This window comes from Dermacentor andersoni, chromosome 6 (assembly GCF_023375885.2).
Source record: "Dermacentor andersoni chromosome 6, qqDerAnde1_hic_scaffold, whole genome shotgun sequence".
Classification (NCBI taxonomy): domain Eukaryota; kingdom Metazoa; phylum Arthropoda; class Arachnida; order Ixodida; family Ixodidae; genus Dermacentor; species Dermacentor andersoni.
This window is the reverse complement of record NC_092819.1, coordinates 43,541,094-43,559,481: the sequence shown is the minus strand read 5'-3', so window position 1 is coordinate 43,559,481 and position 18,388 is coordinate 43,541,094. Positions and strand designations below refer to the sequence as shown.

Below are 18,388 nucleotides of genomic sequence, written 5' to 3'. Positions count from 1 at the left end.
GAGCACCATCTGGAGGTGTTGCAAGGAACTGGGCACATCCCACTGTGGCCTCCGAGATTTGCACGCACCGGCATGCACAAATCTCGGACACCATGGCTGGTCTATGAATGCTAGAAATGCTTGAAGGCGCGTTTGTGTCAGAGTTTCCACGTAACAATTACGCTTCCTTGTATATTCAAATTACAATCAGACGCTATCATGTCTATAGGTTGTGTGCAAGTTGCGCTTTACGATTTTACTGATGTACTTTACTTTTAGAGATTCAATTAGTTCAGTTCTTTGCACTACACGGAGGGCCTGTGTGGTTGGTTATGCGTAGTTTGGAATGATTTTTGCCGAAACGACAGTCAACGCTGGACACTGGATGCCAACGCTGAATTTTCTACGACACAGGGCCTTTTACACTATCGCGTTAATATAGGTAGACACCATGTTCTCTGGTGCTTGACTTCCACTACAAAGATATAAGTTTCCTGATACATCCAAACACAAGGAAACAGCTATGGTGTCTTCAGCTCGCTTATGCACCACATCTCATGTACTTTTCTGCAAAACTAACTTGAAAAGTTTCGACCAGTAGCATCATGGCACAAGTGTAAAGTGGCTATTGCTTATGTGTAAGAACGATGCTACGCGAAAGTGTCAGCACAACACACCTTGAAGGGGCAAATTACAAAAACATGCTTAAAACATTCAACATGAAGCACTGATGCAGACAGCTAATGTCCAAGAAACTGCCAAGGATTTTTCATTTTTTTTTCTTTTTCAAAACCATCAACTTGATACAACTGCTGCCCATGACGTGCACTCCCGATGCATCAGCTCTCTTACTGCCATGGTGGCATAACATGATGAGCTCAGGTTGAACTCCAGCTTCAGTGCCCTCTTTGCGTTGTCGTCACCTGCGGGCATGAATGTTGTGATACAGTTTTGGCTCCACACAACAGACAACTTGCAATCAAGCTTGTATTGAGAATCAATGAATACTCCATGCACTGTATGCAAGCATCATTCTGACACGTCATTTTTCAATGCATACGAAGACTTTATCACTGGGTAATCAAATGCATTCAAAAGAAGCAAACATAAAATCCAAAATTAAACTGAGTAACATAAGCAGTATGCTAGAGGCATTCATAAAATGACACAAAATTGTACGTAAACCATCCACAATTACTGTCAATGTAACCGAATAGCCAAACATTCCAATAAGGGTATTCACTTTATTAAACAAATGGTGCACTCGATGGCGTATATTTGTTGCAGTGAAGATCTTTAAGTAGCATTTGTTGTTTCATTGCATAATTCCATAGAGAACAGAGCTGTTAACGAGCACGTCTATGATAGTAGTATAGGTGGACAGTGGATTTGTCTCGGAGAGCCATAATAGTTGGCATTCACCAAGGAATGTGCCCTTTGCGTCAGTGCCTCTGAATCAATAGGGAAAGCCTGACCACTGACCACGAAAACAGGCAAATGAGCCCAAGAAGGCTAGACACTCAGTGCATGGAACAATGAAACTGCCATTATGGCTATAAATGGTGCTTACTAGCGCTACCAGGGCTAAGCCTAGTACACAAATACTCGTGAAAGTAGATGGGGGGACAGCTGCCGCCATAGCTCATTTAGCAGAGCATAGCACATATAACGCCAAGAATGTAGGTATGGCTCCCACCGGTGGCACATGGTTTTCATCCAGTTCCAGTTACCTTATGATTTCTACATTTCAATTAAAGGAACAGTCAATTTTCCATATGCTTTCATTGGCTTTGTTGTTCGGTGGCTTCACGTGTTTCATAGGATCCTTATTCTTCTCACCCAGGCGTATGTTATGCCTAAAAATAACCAAAGAACTTCTGAATAGAATTATTTCTAACCTTTTAGACATTCATACTATTCCTACAACCATTGCCGTTGAACTGCGTCACTTTGCTATGCACAAACATCACAAGCACATGTATCCGTTTTGCAAGCAAGTTTACCCAATCTCCATAGCAGTGCATTGGCCTAGTTATGTATCTTTAGAAATATGATTTTATAATTTCTCATTTCTCTCACCCCACAATTACCCTTTCCATTTGCCTACTACATAGGGCAAAATTTACAATTTCCGTGGGCTCCATCCACTTTGAGAGTGAAGACCTGACAAACCCTGCCAGGATGACTACTTCTCTTTGAACAAAGTTGAACGCACGTGTCAAAAAGTTGGCAGTAAGCTTAATCATATACCATACTTGTGTTTTTATCATGGTGACCTTTAGGGAAAAGTGCACATTTTCACATTTAGGCCCTTAATAATGCTGACAGTATGCTGGTTCCTGTGTTTTAGCTATTACATAATATGATCTGTACGGTGAATGATCTTGCAGCAAAGCTGTTAAGACGCCCCTCACCAGGCCACACAGCAAACTTCGGTTACATGCTGGAAGTTTTTACGTGTCCCCTAGGGAGCATTCTGCAGTAAACATTTTTCAAATTGGCTCATTAATAGCCAAGATAGAAATATTTCACTGCCACGAACCCATGATTTCAGGAGGCAAGCTTCACTGCAAAACACAGACACTCTCTCCACTATCCCCACAAGGCCTCCTCAGTTTCTGCTTTTGGGTGTCCCCGGTAAGGCGTTGTCAGAATGATAAAACTCTCCAAACTATGCTCTTGCTATGTTCTTTATTGTTGATTACCAGCAGGTAGCTGACCTCCTTTATCATGAGCAATAATAAACTTTATTATGTTAATTTGACTTACTATGTGCTTGAATGTTATTTTATTTTGCATGAAAAACTTGCTTTTTAGAAGGAAAACATTCAATATCGAAATTTTTTTAAATGAGCAGTTTGGGCATAGCAACTTTCAAAATAATAAAACGCACTTATACAGCTTTGCTTTATTTGATGTACCAGTTGCTTGGATTGGCATATATCTGCAAAGTATTCTTTTTATATCTGATGGTAACATTGACAGGAGTATAAAACTTACAGCAGCAATTTATAGCTAATTCCAGTGCCCAGCATCATGTTGCAATGAAAGAAATGTTTAAGGGCAACAGCACAGCTATCGGCTTTAAATGAGAAAATGTGTGCACCTTTATAAAGGTTACTGCGACAACAGTTTATTCACCATTAGCAGTGACAGAAACAAAAAGGCTTCAAATGCTTACTTTCGCAGCTTTGAGGCTCTGGCAGGCCCTGTAGTCTGTCAAGGTCACTGAGCAGTAGTGCAGCTAGGGGGTCTGTGTAGCTCACTTCCTGCCACTGCACCTCTCGTGGGACAGCCACCAGGTGGCGGTAGCAGCCACTCATAGACAACTCCCTGCAACACAACATGTCACTTTTCTGCACTCTATCAAACAAGCTGGTTGAGAATGGCATATTTTTTTTTCGTTGCAGGCCCTGTTCAGGTATACTATGATAGTAAATTACATCAACTACAAAGTCTAGTTAACTTCCCTACCTCTCCCCCGTCCTTATCTCTCTCTCTCTATATCATGACCACAGCGTACCACACAGGTTGCACAGGACCATGTTTACACCGTAATAATTATCATAATCCCACAAACGTTCACTGCAGGATGAAACAATACAGCAATCTGCAGTCACCCCTACTCTGTCAACTGACTCTGTTTTATGCCAGCAAATTTCCTAATCTCATCAATTGATCAAATCCAGTTGTCGTAACCCTTCGAGACCAAAGAGTGAAAACAAACGTCTCAAACTGCCATCTTTAATCATCAGCAGCAAAAATTAAGCAAAGGTCTCCAACATGGACATCCAGACACACAGCAACTTTGATGCCAAAGCACCTAATAATCTTCAATTTGCGCTCATGTAGCCAAAAAGGTGTAAGATCAAAACAGGATGTAAAAGGAGATCTTGACTAAGCCTGCATATTTTGCCTAATTCAACTCGCTTTATTTCTACATTTATCATAAGAGTAACTGTGGGGAGCAGAGATAAAAAGCTTGTTAGGTGACAGCTATTAAACAGCCATACCTTCCACACTAGTAACATGCTTATAAACAACTATACAATTGTAAACAAATAGAAATAAACAAACCTGTGCCTCTGTTCGTTGAAAGAATCCAGGGTGAGTCCATCCTCAGCCAGTATTTCCTTGTACCAATCAGCAACTGCATACAAGATAGCTTTGCAGCACCAGTAAATGCCATCCAGACTAACAACTGGAAGACTGCATCATGATGATGCAATGTTTACAAAACCAAGAATTGACCAATGAGAGCACAGGTGCTACACCTTGCTTCTTTTGATATTGTGTTTTTTACAGTACAGACCACAGATTACAATTCACTACAGTCCACACTAAGCTAAACAATGCTGCCTAGAGCTTATGCATGGCTCTTCTACACGTTGTGGTGACACTCAACTCTCTTGCACCCCCTGATGTTGTTTTCCCCGCATGGCTCTCGCTTTCCTGTAATCCGGCTTTGCCACATAGCTAAGCGCCGCCGCCGGTCAGTGTAGTTGCAGAATACTGCGAGAGATGGCGCAACTGTTGCGCTGCTAACGCCACCTAACAGTGAGGTTACTCGGGCACAAAAGGGAGTAGCCTCCTTTTCTTTGGCTTGGAGTTGGCCAGCTGCGTGGACGTTTCGCGTGTTTGCTGGCCATTCACAGGATTGTCCTGCGAAAGGCTTAGGAGCAGGACACCGGAATGGACGAATGTGATCGTTCGAACCCGTCACCGTTCGCGTGACTGTACGCACAATCAATTAGGTGTTGGTGTCCAGCACGGGGGCGAACATATTCGTTCACTATCCTGTCACGGTGAGTCGAACTTCCTCGATTTGTCAGCACCTATAGGCACGCTCTATTGGTGGTAATTCAGCTGGCTAGATTGGTGTATAAGAGTTGCAATAAACGCCCTTGTGATTGTCTACACTACTGTGTTGTCGTTCCTTTGTCCCAAGAGCACGTTTAAGACCCTACAATGTGGCCATGCTTATCGGAGGCAGACACTGACAGAAACCGCATTGCTCACAACCCATTCCTTCAGCCACCGCGTAAGCACACAGCATAACTGCAGAGAGCTCCCGCCCCCCTAAGTGATGTGCTAGCAGCACCCTTTCTGTGCATTCGTCCTTGGCACTCGGACCTTTGCTTTTTGTGCCTCCTGGGACCAGGCTTTTGTACAGTGCTGGTTGCCACCAGAGATTGAGAGTAAATAAGCCTCTCTTTCGTCAACTTGGGCATACTGTGTTTTTCGTGGCACAATGCTTGGGTGCCCTTCAGAGGCCATGCACGCGCTCCGGGCGGCACCCCAGTCAATGCAATGCAACGACTAGTGCCTGTGGCTGAGCTAAGCTCAAACATGCTGTGGTTGCTTACTCCTCTGAGCGGTGCAGAGAGATTGCATTTAGTGTAATTCCTTGAATCACCGAGAAAGCACCACATGCACACACACAGCTATCCGACCATGTTATGTAGTACCTAGTGCCCTTACAAAGAGATGACCACTAATGCTTTGGGTTACTTACCTTCATTTTGTGGGTACCGCACACTGTGGCCGGGAAGAGGCAGCACTAGTGTTTGCACACTAGCAGATGCCACATCATCCGGACCTGCTACTCTCGGTTCCTCTTCGGTGCCACCTGCAATTGCCACAGTCATGACCTTTCAACGAGCAATCAAACTTGAGATTTCTTTCTTCTTTTGCAAGGACCATAAATTGAAATCTATGTTTGTGTTTCAATAAACAAGGTCACAAATTTAAAGGTATGGACCCCTGGCAGCCTAGCCCTGGGCACCAACATCAATAACTGTTGGACAAATAAAGTTTGTTCCTATCCTATCCTACAGGAGATGGTTGAATAGTTGACAGACTCCACCAGAATCCCCTATCAACAGGTATAAAAAGGGAGTAAATAAAAGAACATACAGCAAAGAAAGGCAGAAAAAAGAAAGAGGTTTACAAAACTACAGGAATTGAACAGGAACCTCAAATAGACCAATCTCAGACATAAATACACTCAGAATGTAAATAGAAAACTAAATACAACATTGCAGAAAAACTTAAACAGACAATTAGACCCGCATTCACATGGGAAAATGCAGGGTGCTTTGTTTGCTTTTTTTCTTTAGTTCTTGGACAGCAAGCACGAAGAACTGTATAAAACCTCTCCCACGTAACTCACCTTTGAAAAGCCTGACGCTTGGTCAGGGGGCTGCTTGTATCATATTATATATCGTTGGGTGTCTGGCAGTGGGATTTGAACCCATGCCTCCCACAGTCAAGCCAGGAGCCCTATCTACTGGGCCACGGCTTTATATAGGATTCACACAGCTGCTAATTCAAACAGCTTTTTAGCAATTTCTTCAGTGAATACAGTAATGCTGATGATAATGCAGGATAAGGTACAATGCTACACACACTGACAGCTGAGGAAGACATAAGTCAATCTGCTGTAATTGCTGCTTCTGCAATGAAGAGTCCTTGTAAGATAAGAAAAGTCAATGGAGTCAGCAATTTTTTTATTGTTCAGATCGAACTCGTGTCGCTCCATTGTCAGTTGTAAGAAGCAGCACCAACGCAGTGGCAACAAAAATCAATGCCACGGAAAGGTCACCTGTGGATCTGCTGCATATGAGGGTACCTTTCTTTTGCATGCAATATGCCCAATGCCTTTTGCAGAAATATTTATACTTTTATAAATTTATACCTTGTGGTTGGCGCATGATGGCCTTAGTTGCTTATGAGCCATTAAACTCAACAACAACAACAAGAATTGGCTTAAATTTTTGAACGGAAACATGTGGCCTAATATGAATAACTACAAAGTTAGAGAGACATTGCTAATTAGTTGCCATCACACAGCAATTTGTCCTACAACTTGTGTTAACCTTTTCAAGTATCCAGCGGATGTGACATAATTCTGACATTTACCAGAGAAGATTGTTAATAAGACTGCTTTATAAAATATAATAATAATAATAGTAATAATGATAAAGATCGTTTGGCATGTAACACTCTGTACATGTTGATAAGCTGTATTTGTCATCAACAGTGCATGAAGTATGCTATGAAATGAAGTTGGTTCTACGAGGAAAGCATGCAGCCGCAGCATCTAAAGCCTCCTCCACTCAATCATTAAAATAAATGTTACAGCTTAATAAAACCTATTATACAGCTTTTGTAAAGCCATATTAGTAGAATTACATCCATAGCATAATAGTGCATGGCAAGATGCTATAGGTCACTGCCATCTGAACATGGAATTCAATTCTGCAAACCACGCTTTATGAAAACTATCTATTGTATCAGGTGTACAGTCGAACACAGCTATACTACATTTTTCTCTTTACAGGATTCTAGAATGTACAAGTCTTGAGCAGTGGAACAAACAGTATTTCTTCTAAGAGTTAGCACCATGGGACAGGGTGCATTTACAATACAATCATCCTCATTAAATTGTTATTGTTGTATTCCTTTTTTTTGTTGTTGTTGCTGTTCTGCCGACTGATCTCATTTTGCGAAGTTTCAATGGCCAGTCAGTGTGTGTGTCACGACTACACTAGTAGTTGACATTTTTCTGGATCAAGGCTTGTTCAAAGCTCAGAGCTACTACAATGCCCAGAACCCGATGCCAGAATCACGATGCCCTGAATCATGAATGAGTAGCCCACAAAGCAGTAAAACGCAGCAGATGGCCAGGCAAGACCGAGTGGCAAGAAAGCACACAAACCGAGTGTCATGAGCAGGTCCCCAGGGAGCACAGTGAGGCCAAATCGCTGCACCCGTCGTGACACGAGCCGGTTCCACACGTAACTCTGGTATCCATGCAGATACAGCAGGCGCACATTTCTTGGAAGAGCAAGCAGGGCACCAAGGTAGTTTGTGGCGCCCCCCTTGGTCAGCGCACGCAACAGCAGCCCCTCAATGCAACCCCGGTGGGGCAGCTTTGCTAGAGCCTGTGCAGCGTCCTTCGATCTTGCCCACTCTTCTCGGCACTCTGCAAGAGCTCCTGCACAGAATCATTTAGAGAGGTTGCGGGGACACTCGACTCTCTTGTGTCCCCTGACATTCATCTTCCTCGCACGGCCACCACATATCTTAACATTCGGCTTCCCCCCCCGTGACACATACATGATGATGGGAGCCAGTAGACAGCTATGGTGAGACTGTTTTGATGCAAGCGCCACCTGACAGCATGGATACTTGTCCGTGCGATGAACTAACTTTACTCTACTGGACTGCGAAGTGTCGGCATGCATGGACTGACTGCATTCGTGGGTATTCTGCACAGGGCTAACCCTTGGTAGGCTTCACACGTGACTTCAAAGTGCAGAATCAGCATAGATGAACACAATTTCTCTAACGTGCTTCTCTTTATACCCATAAATGACTTGTGCGTAGGCATCCAGCATGTTGCATGGGGGGGTAAACAAAAAGCAGTTGCACCCGAAATGTGAAGCATCGATTGCAATAGCAAATTATTAGACAGTTATATGAAGTAAAGGTAGTAGTTTTATCAGCCGTATAAACTTGGAGACATTTGCTTACTAATCAAATTAACAAGCACAGTGTCACATGCTCGCAAGCAAACATTAACACATCTTACTCGATGACTGAGGACACTCGCTGTCAAAATGCTGGTGTGAGGAAACGCAGCAGCAGGAGCAAGTGAATTGACCTTTTGCTGCCTCTCGCTTCAACGCGAACTAAACGCGAACTTTTTATATGCACTTTTGTTAGCAGGTGAAGAGGCAGACACCGCAGAAAAAGTTTGCAACATGTAGTCAAAGCTTGGCTCATTATGAGGTCATAACAGCTCATACTTTCACAGATGACAGTACTGCACTTACCGCCATCCCGTGGTTGAAGCACCAAGTCAACTGCCTCCTCGTAGCAGCCTTTCAGAAGAGCCCTGCAAAAAAAAGATAGTACACTCAGCACAAATCAGAATTAAAACGTATGCTGGCAGATGGCCAGTGAGACATTATGAGCAGGCATGACACTCCCATTCGTCTGCAGGAAAGAATGCTAGATGCATACTCTCACAACAGCAGAATACAGACCTATTGCTTTGCACTCAATGACTCCAGGTCAACATGACAATGTTGGGCAATCAATAATTTAGCCCTTACTAAAATGCAAACAGGGAAAAATAATTCAAAATCATAACGACGCCAATCAGGCATGTGAACTTTCCATTAGAATCAACATGTGCACCACTTTATGCTAAGCATGCATCTTCGTGCAAGAACACTGTGGGCCTTGTGCAAATTCATGCAGCTGCTGTTGCACTTATGAAGCACGTTGATTAACATGTGTAGACACAAAGTTGCAATGTCAGGTATATGTAAGGCTGCAATGAAGAACTAATTTCAACCTGCCCACCTTACAAGGCGTCCCTCACCTGTAAACATTTAAATGCTTCAAAAGTGTCAGGCTCCCCTATCTCAGCCAACGGGCATAGTATTTTCACGAATAATAAACTGGTGCTAAAGAAGCACCAATTCGGTTCTGCATACACATTTCCATATCCTTCCCTTATTAATGGGTGGCTATCCCAGCCAAGAAATAAATCCACAGCACAGTATTCAACAGTAGTGTGTCAGAGTTGCTGTTATTGCAGTCGGCACTAAGTGTCAGGTGAACAAAACTTTGACTTATGCAGAATGACAGCAAAATTTAATGCTATATTTTAACCGTTTGTGATTGCTTACAACATGCATGCACACATACAGCAATACAGTTGTTGGTGTAACAGTTGGTGTAACAACATCGGGCAAACAGCACGAACACAGGTGGAGCACATCTGCAGTTTTTGTGCTACTTGCCATATTATGACATGTACAACTTCGAACATACTGCTGGCATTTACAGCATATCATAAAAATCAGCAACACGATGTTTTCATTGTTTTCCACCCTCACAGCACCAACAATGCATACTCATTACTGTCTCACTGAAATCTCTTGTGTTCCATAAGGGACGAAAGTTCAAGAATGTAGTGCAAACGCACCCTAATATGGAATGCATAAATGTGCCAGCCAACTCTCATCACTTATTTATTTGGCTTTCCACAGTGCAAGCATTCCCTGTTTGGCCTCTCACACATCACCCAATCATCACTGCTCATTTGCCATTTCCTAATTAGTGGAGGGCCACAATTTTGAAGCGATGCCTTTTCCCGATGCTAACACCTTTCGGCGCTTTTCGCGTTCGTGAGTGGCCATGTTCAACGCTCCACCCAGGGCGGAACGTCTCTTGATTACTCACGAACGCGAAAAGTGCCGAAAGGCGTTAGCATAGGGAAAAGGCATCGCTAAAGAATCGTGGCCCAGGCGTGCATTTCAGTACAGCTGTCAATACATCACCTGATCACCTTTTACCCTATAAGGCTATAACACAGCCAAGCATGCTTCTGGATCAGAGCTGTGCAACTTCAACACGGGGGGGCTCATCACCATACACTACTGTTTTGTGTTTTTGTGCACTCTATTCAGTAATAACTACGTGTGCTGCTTCGGCAACATGTCCAGACATACACCTCTTTGTGAGCTACACTCACTGCTGTGCCAGTTCTCCATACCATGTACAGTCAACTGCAAGAGTTTACGGGACGCAGGATCTGCCAAGAAGCTGAATTCTCGCAAAGCGCGGTCACACAGCCTCGGCTTGAATGTTCCAGCATGTAGTAGCCTTCGCCACCGACACAGTGATTTATTAGATACGAAGTGTCATGCCTTAACAGTGCAGGAATTCACATTTGAAGGGGAAACTGCATCCCGTAAGCTTTTGCTGTTGACTGTACATATGGCCATGTGTGAAATGTTCTCTTACTGTCTATTGTCAACCACAGTAACAGACAGCAGAAATAAACTTTCAGTTGCTCACCACCACAGTCAGGACAATTCCCCTTTAAGGCCTGCACACAGATTACAAGGATTAGCACTGACTCCACAACCTTCCATTTCAAGAAGCCTCAACCTCAGCTGTGATACTACAAAAGTGCAGTGGCAATAATTTCCATCCAGCTGATCATATATCTTTGCCTGGCCTTCTAGTCACAGAGTATTACAGGAAAAAGGTGCCTTACAGCAGATTTTTTGAACAGTACAACACAAGATGGAGAAAAGAGGCACAGGACAGAGCACTATTTGACAAGATGTACCAACTAGCTCAAATTAACATGCAAGAAAAAGGTGTTTTTCCCTGTCCAAAGACTCAGTAAGTTACAGCTAATGCCACTAGTCATTACTGCCTTTCAAACTGTGCATGTCTGACAGCCTGACCATGGTTTTTCTTTATTTATATGGTATGAAATCATCTTCTCCGTGTCTATGCAAGATGTAAGGAAACTCCTTTTTTAAGCACAGAGAAATGAAAAGCAGGTGCAACACACACTTTTGCGTGAGGAGCTTTTGCATTCCTTAGCTTATCGCCAACTATAGATTACTGCACACAGAATAGTGAAGAGAGGCAACACTCGCCGACCAATCTGGTGAGTCGCCACTGCTGTAGTGCCAAAGCGCTGTGTGCCGAAGTAGTTGAGAAAGCCATTCTCCGACAGTGACTTCATTGCCTCCTCATGGTCAGCTCTGGTGCCATCCACGTCCCTGAATAGCAGTTGTGCAGGACCAGGATTAGAGTGCATGGTACAATGCGGCAAGTTACGCATGCACATCATTGATGCAAACACCGAAAATTTTACAGTGGTAGCAGTTGTTAGTGCAGTAGTAGCAGCACAGTAAAAGCTCATTAATTCGAACTCGAAGGGGACTATAAAATTGTTCGAATTAAGCGGAGTTCGAATTAGCAGGCAAGCGCTAGAATGAACGACCATGGTGCCATGCTATGTGGGTAGAACCCAAAGAAGCCACCTCTGGATTCATCACCCGATTCATTGCACCCCCCCCCCCCCCTCTGTAGTGATGTACACTCACTCTAAATGGTTCAGCGAACATTTAACATAATATAAATCATGTTATTATCTGACTCATCACAGATATACTGCAAAATACAAGATGTATGAGTCTGAAAAGTGGCCACAGCTATTGCTACAACTATACAGTGGATTGACACAACTTACAGAGAGCTTTTTTTTATTTATTTTACTACAAAAGATGACCACCAAAATTTTACTAGCATGTTAATTTCAGTCCATATCACTCGCCAAAGGCCCATTTCGCCTAATCAACTGTTGGCAGAATAGTGAAACCTCACTGTAACAAAGTTGCATATGACACAAAATTATCTTTGTTATATTCGATTTTCGTTACAAGCAATATATTTGTTCATTATCATCATCAGTCTACTTATGCCACTGCAGGACGAAAGCTTAGCCCAGTGATCTCCAATTAGCTGCCTTGTGCCACCCGACACAATTTTATGACTGCAAATTTCCCAATTTCACCCCGCCACCTAGTTCTATCATCCCCGACTATGCTTCCCTACTCTTGGCACCCATTCTGTAGCTCCAATTGACCACCGGTAATCTGCCTTACACATTACATGTCCTGCCCAACTTCATTTTAAGAAATGTCAACTACAATATTGGCTACCCCCATTTACTCTCTAATCAACAGAGCTGTCTTCCTGAAGCTTAACGTTACTCCTCCTTCCACTGTTCTTTGTGCAGCCCTCTAACTTCTTCTCAAGCTCCTTTGTTAACCTCCAAGTTCCTGCTTCATATGTTAGTACTGGTAGAATGCAATGATTGCACACTTTTCTAGGACAGTGGTAATCTGCCAGTCATGACTTGGTAATGTGCACACTATGCACTCCAACCCATTTTTGTTCTGTAAATTTCCTTATCACGATCCCCTGTGATCCTGCCATGAGCCCCTGTGACTAATTAGCCTAGATAAGTGTACTCTTGCACAGATTATCGGGCCGACAATTCTTTTCTCCTGCCAATCGTTATTTGTTACAAGCTGCTATTGGTGAGAAACATTTCAGGTTTACTTCCTTATATCCTATAATTTGTCGTATGGAGGTTTGATTGCAATTATAGAGGCAAAGCGCAACTCCACTGGAAGGTCTTAAATGAGGCTCAAATGTAATAAAATCCCAATGCACGGACACTGCTCTATTAGCTGTGGGGCACCCAAAGGGTGCGGACGACTCAAAAGTTTTTCAATATACAATATACTTTAACTTGCAACCATCATGAAAAACCACACTTGCGGCCACAACAACACATTACCTCAGGACAATGGTAAACCGGTTTCCCTGCAGATCACCTAGCTTGATGGCTGTATTTTCAAACCTGCGCAGAACAACCACAGTCATGCAGCAGCTTTATAAAATGCTCCTAAATGATGTTCACTTTGTGACTGTATTAAATGGTGCTTTTGAAAGACTGGCCGAGAAATATTCTACGGCAAGAATTTTTTTTATAGCAGCAGGAAAGGTGAAGCGTAGATCTTTGTGGAAACAAAACTTGTTTCACACTCACAACTGCCCTTCTCATCACTCTCGCCCAGCAAGTGTAGTGTCTGCCGGACCTTAAGCAATGATTAAGTGACTGATGAAGCTTCAGATTCCAAAGCTGCTGTGTGTGCTACGAGGCTTGCCGTAACAGTCCCAAGTTTCAGTTGTTCATACCCTAACTGTAATGCAGCCTCAATGTTTTGCTGTTATACACTTCTAGGCCACACACCACAGGCACCTTAATTTTATCTGGCAATGAAAAAAAAGAAACTAATCCTGCACATCTGTAACAAGCACCATGCAGCACTCGTCTAGATTGTCATCACAAATGAAGAAGCAACAGGCTATGAATTGGACAACACACTGAGGTGTAAATTTTCTAACAAAGGTTCATAATACTTACACATAATTCAATTTTGGGGTTTTGCATGCTGAAACTGCTATTTATTACGAGGCATGCCATAGTGGGGGACTTATTATAATTTAGACACCTGGGGTTATTTAGTGTGCACCTAAATCTAAGTACACAAGTACACAAGCATTTTTGCATTCCACCCCGATCAGCACGTGGCCGTTGCAACCAGAACTGAACCTATAATCTTGAACTTAGCAGCACAATGCCGTAGCCATTGGACTATCATGGCGGGTGAAGACCAATGAATGTGTCAGTACAGCTTCAATTTCAATGTTGTTGAAAGACAGATATTGCTAAAGGCATGTAATTCGCTTGTTCACAAATTCTTTCTGTCTTTCGTCTCTACTTTGTCAGCAGCTTCTACAGTGGCAAGCGTGATTGTATGTGACAATGCATATAGGACAAGCATCTGTTTTTCTCTCCTCTGTCTCCAGGCCTTTTGTGCTTTCTTCCAATTCCTCTTGTATATGGTTAACCACTGATTTTTATTGCATCTTGTCTTGCTTTCTTTTTTCCTTCCTTGCCATCTCTGTATTTCCTACTCCCCATTCCTGTGATAGTCCTACAGGGTTGCAGTATGTTGAAATAAATAAATAAATAAATAAATAAATAAATAAAAATTAAGCTCACCGCAGGTTGACCAGAACATCCTAGCGATGCCTCTATCCATCTCACCAACTTTCTGCAGTATAGCAAAGGCTAGGGTTCATCCATCACTAATGTTGAATTCCAATGGCGGAGTCAGAGCAGCCAACGGACTCCGCGAGCGAGCACGCGACTCTGGAGTAGAGCAACACCTCCAAATCCGCGAGTGGAACACAACCTGCGGCGCCGGAAGCGGAACTTCTATCGCCGAGTTACCCAGGATACCCTGCGTGTTGTCATTTCCTTCCGCTGTTTGCTCCCAGCACCGCCGCACCGGTCACTTGTCTCTTCAGCGCCGTTCACCTGTTGTTTTTTTTTAAAGTGTGGAATGGATATCTCGCCAAGCGTAGCTTTTGCTTCCTCGCGAGTCATGACCGGTGGTGCCTCCCAGCAGACAAACGCGGCAAAGGAAATACGTCACGCAGAGTTCCAGTCCACTCCGCCGATTTTGGCGGAGCATCTTTTTCTACTCCACGGAGTGACTCTCGCTCTGAATCCCCTCCGACTCTCTCATTGGAACAACTTACTCTCGCCCTCACTCTGTCATTGGAACAAACTTGCTCCGAAACGAGCAGAAAAGCTTGCTCCGACTCCGCCATTGGAATTCAACATAATAATTTAGCAGATGGGAGCAGAACTTGCCCATTATATGCCAGTACTCCTTCCATGACACTTCCATTCAGCTGGCATCATGCAGAAGACCATCAGAAAGGGGCAATGGGGGAGCCCCTTCTGGTTCTTTCTCCTTATTGGCTATGGCGACCCACAGCTTTTGCTACACTACATGGAGTTGACGAGAGATGGAATATACTGACAAAGATAACACAAGTAGTGAAAAGCGTCCAGCCTACGTGATGTTGCCCACCCAAAGACCCTGTCTGCGGTTGAGATCCAGCAGCTTCTTTGCTGGCAACCGGTGACAAGAGACCCGCTGGCAGGTTTTCGCCCGTTTGTCCTTGGTGCCCGCATATCCCAGGAATGAGGGACGCATCCTGCAATGAAATCTGTGTCAATTGCTGAGCACCCAACAGAAATCACTTGACACTGCATGCTACACGTGCACTTGGACTCTTTAAGATACCTTACTTTGACACACGCAAATTCAGCCACACAGCACCTTGCAGGTAGGAGAGTTGTATTACAGGATCACTGATCTAAGCACTTGAAAACAGCAAGCTTGTTTCTTATGTCTAGAAATGATGACAAGCTAAGAATGCAGTGGCAAATGCACCGCCGTCTGACTAAAACCAGTTTGTATATATACAGTAGCTAATTAAATTAGCTTACTTTTTTTTGACGTCATGGTAGACACGAACTTTCAATATTAGGGTCTCTTGGGAGCTATGTTTTGGAGCGTGATGACATAGAGGGTGCAGTTTTGTAGGTGGAGCTTGCACTGGATTCAAAAGTTGTCACTGATTATAGGTAAGCTGGCTCAAAAGAAACTTGAGATGTCCAGCAAGGCTCTGTGGAAAAGAACGTGATGCTCCAATTATAAGAATTGCATAGTATATTCTGCGAAATGTCACCTGGTCTCAATGCGCAGCTAACAGCACATCTGTTTTGGTCTTTGAGGGAGACTCATGAGATGCCAGTCAAAAGGAACATTGAACCTTGCCCCCTGCATTGTCTGCAATCTAAAGCAGCATGACACGTGCATGCAGCTACTTCAAGAAACCTAATGCAGCTAGCATAAAAAGAGGCATTCAAAGCTAACAAGTTTCTTTGGGCTAGTTGGTGTGACAACGCAGGCACACACAGTTGAGCACATAGACAGAGCAGACAGTAGTCCATCCTGTCGCATTCCTTGCTCCGTCTCAATCTGTTTGTGCTGTGCGTTCTTTCATTCAAAGCAATGCCCATTACCTCGAAGCTTCAAGAAAGATTTGGATTGCAAAGCAAGATGGTTTACGTGCAGCACAGCGACAACATTGTACAAAGCGAGCTGGCTCCTCCGCCGGCACCTCCAGCAACTCTAAAGGACTCGATGATAGCAGGCTAAATTTAGGTCTGGTTGGTACAGACGTCCGCACATCTGGCATGCTGCAAAGCTGAGACAGTGACATTCTAGCATTGCTGCTTACTTTCAGAAACAATTCTTGTAAACACAGCAGCAGCAGCCATACATGAGAATAATGCAATATTCATTCCCGCAGCTGCAGTAGTAGTACTCTTTATTTGCTGTGCAGCGCTACACAAGTCAGACTCTAGACGGAAGAGTGGTTACTTGTGCAAGCTCCAAGACGTTATTCTACTGTGCCACGGAGGCAGTGAAAGACAGGTTTTATCGGAAGGGCTCAGCAAAGGTGGCTGTCCACTCAGTGTTATCCTACCCAAGAAACGTAGCTATCCGGTTGACGGCTTCGATGGTGTCCATGTTCTCCTTGTACAGGACAAAAGTGGTGTAGCTTGGTCGGCCCGAAGGCCACGGCGCAGCGCGCCGTCGCTGCGCCTTGGAGCGGCTCACGCGCACGGTGCCATCCGTCGTGTGGCTGTCCAGGTGAGGCCAGTGGGCGCGAACCCAGGCGTGCAGCTGACCGCGCTGCTCCTTGCTCATTCCCGTCACCGGAATGACTACAGGTTCGGCGCGCTGGCCGCCGGCCAGCAGCTCCAGGCGCTCCTTTACCTCGGCACTCACATTTTCGTCAGCCCAGCTCGTTTCCGGCTGCGGCTCGGGTGGAGGTTCCAGCGTTTCCAGTCGCACTATGCGTCCCGACGGGTCGATCTCGTTAACTAGGAAGTCTGAATACCTGCACGTGGCACGATCAAAAAGGGTGATTAAGTTGCGCTCTCTTTCAGTGCTTTAAAAACGATACTTTATTAATGTGCATCGACAAGTAGCCAAGTACGCCATGTAGTTTAAAGGCGCCCGAACCGAAACTCCGCTATAATGAAGCCAGCGCAGAAATTAATTGAAAGCAAATACGACGTCCCGTTTTTCGACACTAAACTTGTTTGCGAGGAGCTAAAGTGCTATAAACTAGGATATCGTGCACTACATACGACTACGATGAAACACAGTGTATATCGTAAGCCCGACAATTTCTGTCATGCGGCTATTCCGTGTTTGCTTTTTGCTAACATAGCGCAGTCTTTTGCAAACTTTCCGCACCCACACTCCACAAACAAGTTGGATGGCTCATACCGAGCCAGATCTATTTCGAAACATTTCACCTTTGTTTCAAAACGCCATTGAAGCCTTTGTGCTTTCCAACGAATTCTGTAATGCCAACTTCCTCTTCAAAGCCCACACGCCGCTTCTTTGAAACGGTCACGTCCTCATTATCGGCTGACATGATAAACGACAGAGCGACAGCAACGGCAGACAGTCAGATCCGAGGCAGACAGCATGCGTTTCTAAGTGGCTTGGCTTGTTGCTTGGCTCAACTTTTGCGCATGTTGAACAATTGGCTGTGATTTGTGTTGGCTTTGATCGGCTTTGTTACGACGTCTGACCTTAAAAATATCTGCTCAAAACACGGGTATTCGTGTTAAGTCATGACATGTCTTTAAGACAAGACAGACTCGTTTCTCATACAGTCGAATGACCGAAATTGTCGTCTGCTAAACCACGGAAACCACGGCCCTTCGATAAAAATAAACACACAACCTGTGCGTGGTTCATTGAGGGGCCGTGACTGAACACTGCTTCGACCACGGGTGTGATGCAGTGTATTACTATGCTCAGTTAACAGTACCCTTTCTAGTATTGCACTTCATTTACTACCGCAATCCCGTCGTCCTGCTGCCAAGGTTGTCATAGAACACGGTAGAAATATATCCCACATAGCACAGCTTACCGCTAAAAGAACATCATATACAATACGGCAAGCCTCTCCCGCGATATGTAAAGCTACAAACAAGCCGGTTCCTTATTTTATGCTATGGCAGCAGGTGTTAATAACTGGTGGTCAAGTCGCCGTACGGTGGAGC

The 18,388-nt window shown here is 44.1% G+C and overlaps 1 protein-coding gene across 1 annotated transcript; it reads right to left on the bottom strand.

The window, feature by feature from the left end:
- Nucleotides 1–710: 710 nt before the first annotated feature.
- On the bottom strand, nt 711–17,819 carry Pus7 (pseudouridine synthase 7). Its single transcript, XM_050170741.3, has 11 exons — nt 17,630–17,819; nt 16,789–17,205; nt 15,307–15,447; nt 13,169–13,231; nt 11,454–11,579; nt 8,820–8,881; nt 7,700–7,978; nt 5,495–5,608; nt 4,057–4,129; nt 3,161–3,312; nt 711–902 (listed from the first exon to the last, which is right to left on the bottom strand). Exons 1-11 carry the CDS (start codon nt 17,749–17,751, stop codon nt 775–777), a joined length of 1,677 nt encoding a protein of 558 aa, XP_050026698.1. The 5' UTR covers nt 17,752–17,819; the 3' UTR covers nt 711–774.
- Between the last annotated feature and the right edge of the window lie 569 nt (nt 17,820–18,388).

What these genes read in the sequence shown, in the direction of transcription:
- Pus7 (XM_050170741.3), bottom strand. Translation starts at nt 17,751, where the DNA reads ATGTCAGCCGATAATGAGGACGTGACCGTTTCAAAGAAGCGGCGTGTG. An exon ending in CTTTGGGTGGGCAACATCAC is followed by an intron (nt 13,232 to 15,306) that starts GTAGGCTGGACG and finishes TGTTCTGCGCAG; the next exon opens with GTTTGAAAATACAGCCATCA. An exon ending in GCTTCAACCACGGGATGGCG is followed by an intron (nt 7,979 to 8,819) that starts GTAAGTGCAGTA and finishes GATTCTGTGCAG; the next exon opens with GAGCTCTTGCAGAGTGCCGA.